Genomic DNA, 12,495 nt, shown 5'->3' with positions numbered 1-12,495 from the left:
GATAAACGGCACAGAAACCATAAACTTACGTTTTACAGAAACTGAAGAAAGCATTTGTTTATACAGAAACAGCCATCGTGACTTTTGATAACTAGTTTAGTAGAGCAATGTTGGAAGAAGAGTCTTGTTAAATGCAGTAACAAAAACAATATAACATCTTTTTACCCCATTATATTATTCACATAGTAGTATCTTTCGAACGTTTGTATCCTCAGCACTGAGTACAGTGCCCAACATAAAGACGTTCAAAAGGCAAAATGTCCTTTACCTTGTTACAGCTCAGGAAAGGTAAGAACCAGTGAGTCAATTATTAATGAGATCTATCGAAAGCGCACCAGAAGTTTGGGCAGAAGTGAGCCCCATGACAGTGTGTGACGTGCTGATAGCACCAGGGAGCCGCCGACCAGTGAGCCGGAAGAGGAAGGCCAAGCAGGTCCCAATGACTGTGGTCTTGTCTGACCTCAATTTAGGGTTTTGGGGCAGGCAGCTCTGACACAGCTCCCCACGATCCCATCTCCTGTATTCACCCCGGGTTGAACCTGTTCCGGAGTATGGCCTGCACCTACTGGCTTGCTTCGGGATGTCACTCCCAAGGTTAGGTGACAAAAGACTGACTTCACCTTGCCCACACTCTCTGTCGGGCCCTCTTGCTTGTCAGCTTTGGTTTAATCAGCCGTCGTGCTGTGAGATGCTCTGCGGCGAGGCCCCGTGTTGGCAAGGGCCTGAAGGAGGCTCCAGTCCGGCAGCCTTAAGGAACTGAGTCCTGCCAACACCCACAGGAGTGAGCCAAGAAGGGTCCTCCCCAGGGGAGCCTGCAGTCCTTGTGGGAGACCCAGCGTTACTAATACGGTACAGCGCTTTCTGGGACCTGTTCTAGGGCAGGGGCAGTGTCTCAATCCCCGAAGTCCGAGCCGCTCTCAGGTCTCCTCAATGACATTCTTACTGACTCTAACTGCACAGAACTTCTGTAGAAGGCTGATGCTCCTATCCAATCTAATGTTGATTTTCGCTTCTTTTTCTGTGTGTTGCAATATTGAGCAGTTTACTTTTCTCCCCTCCATATTTCCAAAATGAGGGTAAAATACTTCCCTCACAAACTGTTATGAGCACTACAGTAAATAAGTAGTAAAATATGTATCAATAAGTAAATAAATATATGGTACCTAGTACATATTAATTCTTCAGTTCTTTGGGTGAAACTTACACAGCAACTACACATTTCAGATCTAAAACTACTTATTTGCCACCTCTCTATTTAGAAATGCCTAGAAGGTTTCCTTTTTCATATACGTTTGGTGACAGTATTTTCACAAACAATTTGGGTACATTTTCTATCAGCTACACGAAAGACTTAAACGAAGAATTAATCAAATGTATTGCTGGTGTTTTCAAAAGTAGAAAGTTTCATTCTGGTTTTGTATAACGTAGTATTTCAGTTCTTCTCTCTCCTTCCTGGTGTGCAATGGCTGATTGTGACCATGCCAGTCACCTCCCAGCCAAGCCTTTCTACCACGCTTTCACCCACTCTGCTCCTTTCTCTCAGACTAACCCCTGCCCTCATCCAAACCCTACTCAACCTGCCAAGCCCAGCCTAAGTCTTCCCACTGGGGACCCAACCTTTGCTTGATAAATTCCTTGAGTACAGGTACAGCCTTGGCATCTTTCTACAAAATTACTATAATGCCAGGTGCTTGGTAGTTAATCGACACATAAGTTTGAAGTTCTCTGAATTCCATATTTATACTGACAAACTCCTTTTGCTAACACCTCTTTTCACTCTTTTGAGATACTTAGTCACTTGGTCATTCCTTCCTTCTATCCCCTAACATGCCGTACTCCGCACTCCCTATACTGTCCTTGTGCTCACTTGCGACAGGACCGCAGAGAGGCATTTAGAGAGCCGTTCAAAGCCCTCAGGGTGACTGGCTGATAAGTTGGATGAGGAAATATAGTGGGAACAAGTTCTGTTTTTTCAGGCTTTCTAATTTATCAAAGTCGAGTTTTCAGAGTCTAAATGTTTCATAAGTACTTTCCAAAAGATTTCATTGTTTTGTTCTCTTATCACACTTGAGTGCTTAATAAACATTTTTTTCCCTGTGTCCTGACATCATGCCAGAGCTTTGCTGCCTCTCCTCCCACCCTACCAGCACAAGCAGCACCAGATCGTGTTTTTATGAAAAAGGAAGACTTTAAAGTCCACTGGGACCACTTAGAAGCTTATAAATAAAACATTGGTTGGGCTTTTTCTAAGTGTTTGATGAATGAACAAAACACAAAGCAAATATCAGAGCAAAATCGGAGAAAAGTTGTTTTCTTATTTACAGAAAACTGTGCTTAACATAGGTGCAGCTGTGGTGGAGTGATGCCGTGTCAGCAGAGTGACACTCTAGATAGTTTAGTAAATGTGGAGCTTCAAAATCACGTGTTAATATTAACCTGAAACTAGTTATAATCCAGGAATTTTGTTTAAGACCAATTTATCTGTGAAAAGCATTAAATGCAATTGTTTAGGCTACCACAGAGTAATAGAAACAATTCCTCAGAGTACCTAACTTATCTCTGCCTTAATTCTCATTGATGCTCATGAAAACAACCTCTTTATCTATAATTTGATCTTGTAAGTGGACTTGCTGACCAAAACAGAGCATGCTAGAGAGATGAACCATTCTAAATTCTGAACCCAGACAGATGTCCCAGTATAATGTGATTAAGTGGAATTTCTGTTTGTTAGTCAATATCCTGAGAGTTTGTTTAGCCTCAGTCAGCCCCTCAGAGGCAAGTTCACACTGAGTGAAGTGGGCTGGTTCAGTTCGGGGTGGCCACGCTGAAGAACAGGCTGTGCGGGCTGCTTCAGGGGCCTCCCCCGGGGATGTCTTTAGAAAAACTGTGACATAAGTGAGCCTAGAGATTGTTTAATTCAGTTCTTTTATTTTACCAAACAGGAGATTGAGTCCCGGGATCTGAATGACAGTACTAAGAAACTGGAGGCAGCAGAGGGATTAGAAAACGGTTTCAGAGACTTGACTTTGGATGGTGAATATAAAATACAATGTACAGATGATATACACTGTAGAATTGTACACTTGAAACCTATTTAATTTTATTAAGAAATGGACCCCAATGAATACAACAAAAAATTAAAAAATATACAGAAAAATAGAGAGAGAGAAAAAAAGTTTCTCTTCTACTATGCCACTTGCTTCCATCTGGAAGGGCGGAGTCTAAGGATAGGTTAGGCCGTGGGAGGCAGCTGTGTTCTGGTGACTGAGAGGGAGCCTTGTGAGCCACGTGTGCCACCAAAGGGGACTAGGACGCTGGTGTTTACTGAGTGCCTGCGATGTGCCAGGCACCATAAAAAGACTACTCATATGAACTCATTTAATCGTTCCAATAACCCTGTGAAGTTGCTAACAATCTGTAAAGGAGGAAACAGCCTAGAAATTAAATTGCTGTAGCTACTAAGAAGCAGATCTGAAGTTCAAACCCTAGTCTAACCTGATCTCCAAGCCTGTGGCTTTAGTTTGCTTCCTACTAGACAGTTAGATCCGATAAATTCCTCTATCAATACCCAATTACAAGCATATTGTAGGTGAAGAGGAACTACAACTATAATATGTTTGCTTTCTCTTGTCTGTTTCCTATGAGGTACAAACCCACGTTTTAAGCTGAGTATTGAAGCCTGCCATAACGTTTCGCTAGGAATACATCAATGCATAATTTCTTAATGCCTGTGAGGACTGTGACAATATTCTTAATCACAATTGCAGATTTCTAGCCTTATACAAAAAAGAAAAAAAAAGCCAGCCTTAAACAAAAAAATACTAGAGGCAGGGTTAGTTTCTTAAGTGAAATATTTTGCTTTGAATTTTCCCATTAAAAAAGCTAGACTCTGAAGTGGGCATGGGAACATCAGAAATTCAAAAATTACATTGCAAGGGAGTCTCCTTTTCCTACCCTTAAAAATCTCCTTTTTTCAAGAAGAGGAAACTGCAATGTCAAAATGAGAAAGAAGGATGGTTAACTTCCAGATAAATCTCAGGAGAAATGTCAACTGAGGCAGGGAGTCAGACAGCTGCCAAAAAAGCAAGAGTAATAGGGTTTTTTTGGTATACACACTAATACTAAATCAAATGCTAATTCAAACTATGATTTAAGGGAAATGACTTAAGGGAATTTGTCAAACTCTTTTGACCAATGAGTTGGTAAGATTTTAATTTACTGTTTTCTTTAATGATGGTATATTGTTAGTAACTTAAGCTACTAAGATGCATTCATTCTAGGCACTTAATCAGGAGATGGCCTGCACAAGGTTTAGTAGAAGCCAAAAACTGGGGGCTCAGACCTCAAAGCCAACCCACAGAGGTGTTTTCACCAGGACCATAGAGGATTTTATTTTAACGTGTGAGCCAACATTTTAAAAAGGTTTTTTAAAATGACATTTAAAACATCCAAATTTTGAGCTTCTCTCAAAAAAAATAAAAAGGAAGATTTGGCGGTGACAGGCTCACATGTCCACACGACCACAATCGGCTGAGGCTGCATGCCAGCTGCTCCTTGAGAGAGGTGAGGTTGTGGGTCCACACTTCCTGGATCCCCACCTCACTCCTCTTCTTACCCTCCCCATTCCTGGAGGCATCTGAGTTTATGATGCCCACCACCTACCCTACAGCAGAGGAATCGGACAAGGAGACTGCAGGACTTAAAGAAAAAAAAAAAAACAGATAAAGAGAAGACACAGCCCATATCACTTGGGAAAAATGTGAATGTACTAAACAGCAAAAAGCAGTGTTTTTCAGTATCGTACACCTGAGTACTGTGACAGAGAAATTTTAAAGTGACAAATATTTTAGCACAAATGTTGTCCACATGAAGCACTTTTAGTATTCTGGCCCAAGGTTAAATTCTAGGTGAATATTTCAAAAGAACTCTCTCGTCTAATGTCAAGGACAAAAGTGCTCTTTAAACCCTTCCACCACTTCTAATACGTGTGCTGAGTGTATCTAGGAAAAAAAAGACAGAGCTTTCTTGGTTTGTCTTTCTAAAACCCTAGCATACTCTTACCGATAACTAGACTCTTTCTCTATCAATAAGTATTGCTCATCTCATGCTCAAAAGCCAAAACAAATCACGTGACCGGATCGGAAGTATTGTCATGATGTAGGAGACAATGACGTACGGTCTTCTCCAGTAGCACGAGCTCTTCTTGCTCCTTTACCAAGTTAGTTTTCAAGTCTCTACGTTTTGCCCACCAGGTGGCGAGATAGCAAACTCAAGATTTTATTTCAACTAGCACCTTTTTAAAAAAGGAGATTTCCAAAGATTCTTAGGAAATAGCTTTCGGGCCCCCTCCCTAGCCTTCTGCTCCAGCAAGTTGAATTCACCCCTCTCCCCCATACACAATGGAACTTCTTTCGTGAGCCAGTTATCTTGTGTTTTATAAAGAATGGGAGGCAAAGGAAAACTGCCAAGGACTCTGTCCAAGGTCACAGAAGAAAAGGCAAAATAAGGACTTGGAACTTCCTAAGATTTGGCCCAGGGTTTGGGAGTCAGGAAACAGTGACCTCTGAACGTCATTTTCTGGTGTGCCAAAATGATTTGTGGCAGAATATTATACAGGGTATAAATTTAAAAGGAGGAAGTAAGGCAAGCCAAGGCATACATGTTCCATGGGGAAAGAAAACAAGGTCCTAAGGTTTCTAAGCAGGGGGATGTAGAGAAGCGGGTCTGATGTGGCCCAGGAAGCACATGGGAAAGAGAAGGAAAAGGGGGAAAAGGTACAGCAACGGCAGGGGGAAAGGGAGCTGAGAATAATGCAAAATGAGGAGGGGAGCTGGTCCCTGTACTAAGCGGGTGGGTGGGCAGATCAAGGAAACCATTTAAAGACTCAGACGTGTGTGTCTAGAAATCATTTCCTAATATGAAGCCAGACAGACACCAACTGGGGACAGACTCAGACATAACCTTTTCATGGAATAGGGAAAAGAGCATCTTTAGTTCTAACAGTATATGTACACATAAAACAGAAAACAAACGAGGCCGTTTGGGAAAGCCTAAGGCTGCACTGCGGAGGACAGACAGGCCTTTGCTCACCGCTGAATATCCTTGTTCTTCCACAGGGAGGCAGACTGAGCTTTGGGCACTCTTTCAATGAAATTCACCAGCTCTTCCATGAGAAGCCTGAGTTTAAGGAAACAAAAAAACAGTGATGAACACTCACACCGCGTTCTAACACTGTAGCCAAGAGCAAGGGGCTTGTCTGTCTCCCCACCCCAGTCATCCTTCTCTTGGTTGCACACATAACTGTGGGCACTACTTTACATAAAGGGGAACACAAACCTCCTACTGAATTTCCACGTTCAAACTTCAGGACATAACACAGGCTGCTATGTTCCTGTCTCTAAACACTAAAACACACAGGCCTACGGTTTACTTCTCACTCTAAGATCTCTGCCTCTAAGTAACTAAAACGCGAAAGGAGAAAAAGTTAACAGACTGTGAAGTACCTGATGTTGGTGGCAGCCGACGGTGGAGGTAGGACATTTAAAAATGATAATATTAAATGAACAATTTAAAGTGGTAGAGGACATTTTTCTTCAAGTGTATTTTAGGGATTAACAAAATTTCACATGAAAGAGCACTCTAAAGACAAACCCTAAAAACCTAACTCAAGGGCCTACAAAAGGGCACACCATGCAGATCACAAGGATTACCACCACAGCATCACGACGGAGGGAACACAAGAAATGCCTCACTCCACGGGGTAATGACTGATCTGCATGAGCATGGGATCCCCCTGAGAGCCAGGGATCCGTGATGCAGAGAACTCCCGGAATCCTGGATGACCACAGGATGACCAAAAAGCTAGCAACAGATCTTCAACATCCGGAAACCCTTTTCATAATCCAGTAGAGAGGATCAATATTGACTTCAGTCCTCTCCCAGTCAACATACTGCTGTGGCAAGCCATCAATTTATTGGCATTTGAATGCTGAACAACTTCATTTCCATTTATCTGTTTATTCCTAACACCACCCCCTGCTTTCATCTCCAAGGAGCAGCTGGAGTCCCTGCATTCTGAGACCTGGGACCCAGGCTCACTACCATTCTGGCTATAGCTCTCAGGAGAGCAGGGGCTGTGTCCATCCTCACGCTCTCACTGTCAGACCGGAGTCCGATGCTTTCAGCATAGCCCTCCCCAAAGTCGATCCATCACCTTTAATGCCTGTCACACCTCTTCCTCAGACCTCTCACGCTTTTCCGTACATGCTGTGGGTAATGGGGTTTGACACAAAAACAAGGGCGTACTGTTTTATTTCTGGCAATTACATCTTGCTGGCCTTCTGTAAGGCCCTAGAGCCCATATTTTCGGTCTTAATAGTTGCACCTTATACCACACTTGCTGGTTTGCTTCAACACAATTCCTTTTCCTGGGGTAAGTGCCTTCACATGATTTCCTTCTCGCTAAGTGGTTCTACCATTACGTGCAGCCACGAAGGCTAGGGAGGGGCAGAGAAAGAGACAGCAGAGCGTTCTGAGTCAAAGGCAGGCCTGAGTTTTTTGTCCTACTCCTTAGAGTTCTGAGTTTCACTCTAATAACTGAACAGGCAACTTACTGATCTAATTATTTATCCTGTTGTCTATAAGCTGTCTCCATTTATAGTCTGCAACTAATCCATAAAAGGGGGGACATTTTGAAAGCAAAGTAATAAAATTTCCTTTTTTCTTAAATATGCTATGTTCCTTTGTCCTGAAGCTCTTTGCAGTCCATGTTTGTGGCATCTTATTAAACATCACCTCCCCTAATTAGTATCATCTGCAGAGAGGAGCTGTCTCTGGGAACTCCTTCCAGTTTCGGTACCAGAAAAAAAAAAGACAATGAAGACTAGACTACTGGCGGCATCAGTCTCTAGGAGATTCCAGGGAACATCTGTTTTATCTAGAGAGCCATTGATTCGTGCCTGTTCTCTGGGTCAGCTGCTCAGAAGGAAGTAACATCACTGCCGGCACAACACTCTATTAACTAGTCACCAGAGAAGGAGGGGGGTCCCTAGCCATGTGCCAGTGGGAGAAGAACAGTCTCACCTGCCGATCTGAACGGTGGGCTCTGTAGCATACACCGTGCCTGTGAAACCGGTGTGCTCGGTGATGTAGGGCAGTGCCATCATGCAGTGATAGTTAGAGATGAGGATCACATCCACCGTAGACAGATCTATTAGCTCGGTCTGGAAAAAAAGGAGAGGGAATGATATATCTCTCTTCAGAGCACATAGATCAACATGATGGGACTAAATAATGATGCTGTCAGAATGCAGAGTAGTTTTTGTACTACGGAGTAATGATGGCTTTCCTGCAACACTTCTGTTCTCACTTTAGGATGCTTCCTAATATTCAGTACCAGGACAAGATGGCTAACAACGAGAATGCAACCAGTCCACCAGCGGCACTCTGCTTTTGCTGAACCAGAGTTCTGACTTGGACATGGAAGGATGAATGACAGCACTTCAGCCAGTGCTGCCTCGCAAGTGAAACCAGGTGACATGAAGCAGACAGAGCACAGTACAAGCGGTGGGGGAGCTGGACCGTAACGCACCGCTGCCACGGCCGGCAGGAGCAGGGGGAGCGGCACAAAGGGACCCACTCTTCCAAAGTCAACTGTGGGAACCAGCTTTTATTTTTATTTTTTAGAGGTAACATTTAATCACTAGTGCTAGATATAGAGACCTCCCACCCCCTCAAAAGAAAAGTAAGTAGTGACAGAGTCACAAAAGGAAATTACACTCCCAATTCCACCTGAGTCTTAACCCCAAATCTACCTTCTCCCCTAGTGAGGTTGTGTGAAAACGGAAAAGACAGGTTGGCAGGTGAGGGAACAATGCTACTGTGTGCAGTAAATTTGATGAAAATGCTCTTACAAGGAAAAGATTTTCCTATAAACTTAAGTCTCCTACCTCTTTTAAAGCTCAGTTCTCTTCTTGCACTACGCTTCCTGATTTGCCCAGACGGAAGAAACCACTTTGTTCTGGGGACGCCAAGGCACTTTATGGCATCTCTCTGATGCAGGCATCATTCTGAGCGATGGCAACTCAAAGTGTCACCTTGTCCCTCAAATGTTAAGTGTCTCTGAGGTCGAGACCCCTGCCGACTTATTTCTGCCCCCTCCCTGCCGTGGGAGCCAGCAGACAGCAGGCCTCGGGCACTGTCATTGGAGGAGCGAGCTTATCAGCAGCACCTTCTGTGGGGAAGAGTGAGACACTGTGCCTCAGAGACCTCCTCCCAGCCACTGAGTGCTGCGCCGCACGGAAGTCCCCCCTGGGAAACTGCACTGCGCACCCGGGACAGCACGAGGTAAGTCAAGGAGGTCTTTTAGAAGAATGGGTCGTTGAGCTGGTGTGTCCCCCACAGAGAAGTAGCAAGGTGTCTGTGCCATCTCTGCAAATGATAGAGGCAATGTACCATTTTGCTGTGGGTATTTTCTGGTTGGATGACTTTACACAGGAAATACGTTAATTTAATAAAGTTGCCAATGCATAATCAGCTCCTGAGAACGGCATGTATTAATACATTCGAGGTCAAAAGCTACTCACTGCCTAGAGCAATGGCAACCTGCGTGACTAAAATGCTTAATGAGAACAATATTCAATTGACATCGCCCTAAACCCCGTGTTATACACTGCATTTCCAAGACAATATCCTCACCATGAAAGGCCACGTAGCATTCTGCCGGTCCTCCCCGCCCCCCCCCCCCATCTCTAGGAGCGCGTTAAACAGACAAGGAAGCGAAGGCACAGCAGCAGAGTGACAGATCCAGAAGAAAACAGGGGAAGACAATTGAAGAAACAGCAAAACTCAAAAGCTTCTCTACCTTCCCTCTCATGTACGGAAACTGGGTAAGAATACTTGAATTTCTCTTTAATATATAAGAACCCACAAAGTCTGGAATGATGAGAAATTTGGTGAGGATAGCTGGAAGGAAAAAAAAATACATATATATATATTGTGCCTGTATATATATCAACAGTGTTTTTTCCATAAGCATTTTTTCCTGAGAAATTAATTTAATATCCAAACCATGTCTATATACTCACATTTATGTATTTACTTACGGACTTTCTACTCAGTGAAATCCAATAAAGACTATTTCCATTTCAAACTTCTAGTATATGGACACTTGGGTTCTACAGACCAGGAGTTGGGTCAAAACTACCTCACTTATTGGCTGCTTACTATACTGTCCTGGACCTTATACGCAGCCCGTGGTGTAGACGTTAGGGGACATTAAGATGTTTGAGGGGTTGTACAAGAGCATAAATGATAAATTCCGTGAGTCCCGGATCAGGTCCGCCTGACTTGCCCACCAGTCCGCGACGATGTAAGCACCTCTCTCCCGATTCTCCGACTCTATTTTCTCCTAATTGTACCACACCCTGGTTCCACCTTAAAACGGTAACGATTGCTAACTTGTTACACACCTCAAGGTATGACAGGAGTTGGAAAAACATATATGGTTGTAGAACAGCAATTTTCAAACTTCTCATCTCATGGTACACATAAACTAAGTACTAAAACTCTCAGGCACACCAAAAGACATACTTTTTGCCGATCTGACTAGACGGCTGCTGCTGGTTGGCTGCTGTCAGTTTTATCTGACACTCCATGGGAGAAGAGGTCAGTGCCTCTGACTGGTCAGGTACAGCATGCTCTGAAAATTCTTGTGGAAACCGCTGCTCTAGGACCCTAAATATATCAATCCTCCTTCAGCACACCGAAAACTGAACCGTGAAATGGCAGCTGCCCAATTTCAAAGTTCAGCACTCTGTGGAACAAGTCACAAAGTCACCAGAACACCAATTCATAGAGTGGGCATTGTGGCCCATAAACTGAAGGTTGCAGCAGTCAGCGCCATGTGTAGAAAACTGAAAATGAATGGAGCCTCTGGGATCAGGAATCTTCGAACAGATGGGGAACTGCCCCACCGATGCCTGAGTGATGAATGAAAATGACAAAGAGAGTAATTGCAGGGAGGGAGAAATCAGAACTCCTGGTAACCGTCTACCTTCACCCTTCCTTCTTCTTAGTGCTTTACCTCCAAACTTCTCTTTCCTGCCACCTTCAATTCCATGCCCTTCTCTGTTTTCCTTCCTTTCTTTCACTCTGGCACCCCAGAGGGCACACACACTTACTTTAAAGGGAGAGAAATGTTCATCTATAGGCTAACAAAGAAGGTGCGGAAATGAAGAGAGACAAGGGAAGAGAGAACAAAAAGGAGGGAAACGACACTGTAAATTTCTTTTCCCTTCTGGCACTGAACTGTGAAGTATCTCTTACAGGCACTGTAATCCATTGGGTGCATGGGAAAAACAGGACGGTAGCTTCTCATTGATTTCCTCAGGAACCCTGGACTAGCTCCTGGCTTTCCACCCTTCATCTGTCACTGAGAGCGCCACCTTGGGCACTCCGGGGATTAGGCCTGTCAGCTGAGATTAGTTCCCTTTAAAACTAATGGAAACTGAACTGTGTTTTCTGTGAAGGATGAGACTGGCCCTGGACTCTTACAGCAAGTCTCACTATGGTAATAATATGTACATGACAGATATCCATAACTCAGTTCAGAATCTGTGAATGTCAAGCTATATTCAGTATGATCTTTCAAGTCAACAGGAATTTTTACAGCTTATTGCACTGGCTGAATAACAGCAATTCCCAATTACCCACTCTAAGCAAGAGTAAGAAGAGTATAGCTAATCTAAGTCACAGGCATTATAATTACAAAACTGAAAGGCCTGAGTTATTTCTTTACTTTGCACAAAACTATGCCCCAGTACACGGGTCAGTGAGGATTATGGAAAGAGCTAGAAACAGGAAGAAGAGAGTGACAAATGATTATCAGACAACATAAGAACTCCTAAATGATATCTTAGCTGTACAATAAACTGACTGGATTGTGAACCAGTGTCACCCCAATAAATTCAATTAAAAAAAAAGCAAAGTGACTGGAATAACAGATTCATTTCAACTTGAAAACAGGCAGCTAAGCCCCTTAAAATTATTTCTTGACTTCCTTTTGAGAGAGGACAAGATACGCTTTGTTTCCACAGTAAGATTCACTTTAATCTTACCTCCGGTAAGCAAAATTCAGGCACAGAATCCACAAATACATGACCTGAGCACTCCTTGAGCTCCTAAAAGAAAAGAAAAAAGTCTAGGAGGAAATATCCAATAAATACAACAACAAAGAAATTTCACCCCAAACCAAACTTTCCGTGAAGAATCACAGACTGCTAGAGCTGGAGGGAAGCTAGGTTATTCAGGCCAACTGTGTCCAGGTTAGGGTCAGGGAGGTTAGGTGTCTTACTCAGGATAAAAAATGCTGGTAGGTGGCTGACTCAGGACCCGAATGCGTATTTCTTGACGCCTCTTTGAGAAAGCCATGCATGGACACATGCTGCTTCCATAATTCATGATCCAGTGCCTCCTGAGTCAGAGTTATGCAGAGCA

General features: G+C 43.4%; 1 protein-coding gene across 2 annotated transcripts in view; it reads right to left on the bottom strand.

Annotated features, from left to right (window-relative positions):
• INTS9 (integrator complex subunit 9) overlaps positions 1-12,495 on the bottom strand; it is an 81,097-nt gene that overhangs the window by 31,763 nt on the left and 36,839 nt on the right. For both annotated transcript variants that reach the window (XM_024568719.4, XM_045202425.3), the window contains 3 exons: positions 12,117-12,179; positions 8,083-8,222; positions 6,091-6,177 (listed from right to left, as the gene is read on the bottom strand). In XM_024568719.4, coding sequence (XP_024424487.1) covers positions 6,091-6,177; positions 8,083-8,222; positions 12,117-12,179 — 290 coding nt within the window. The remainder of the gene's footprint in view (positions 1-6,090; positions 6,178-8,082; positions 8,223-12,116; positions 12,180-12,495) is intronic.

This window comes from Desmodus rotundus, chromosome 9, assembly GCF_022682495.2.
Source record: "Desmodus rotundus isolate HL8 chromosome 9, HLdesRot8A.1, whole genome shotgun sequence".
Classification (NCBI taxonomy): domain Eukaryota; kingdom Metazoa; phylum Chordata; class Mammalia; order Chiroptera; family Phyllostomidae; genus Desmodus; species Desmodus rotundus.
Note: the sequence above shows the minus strand (reverse complement) of the source record. Positions and strands in the feature narration are given on the sequence as shown.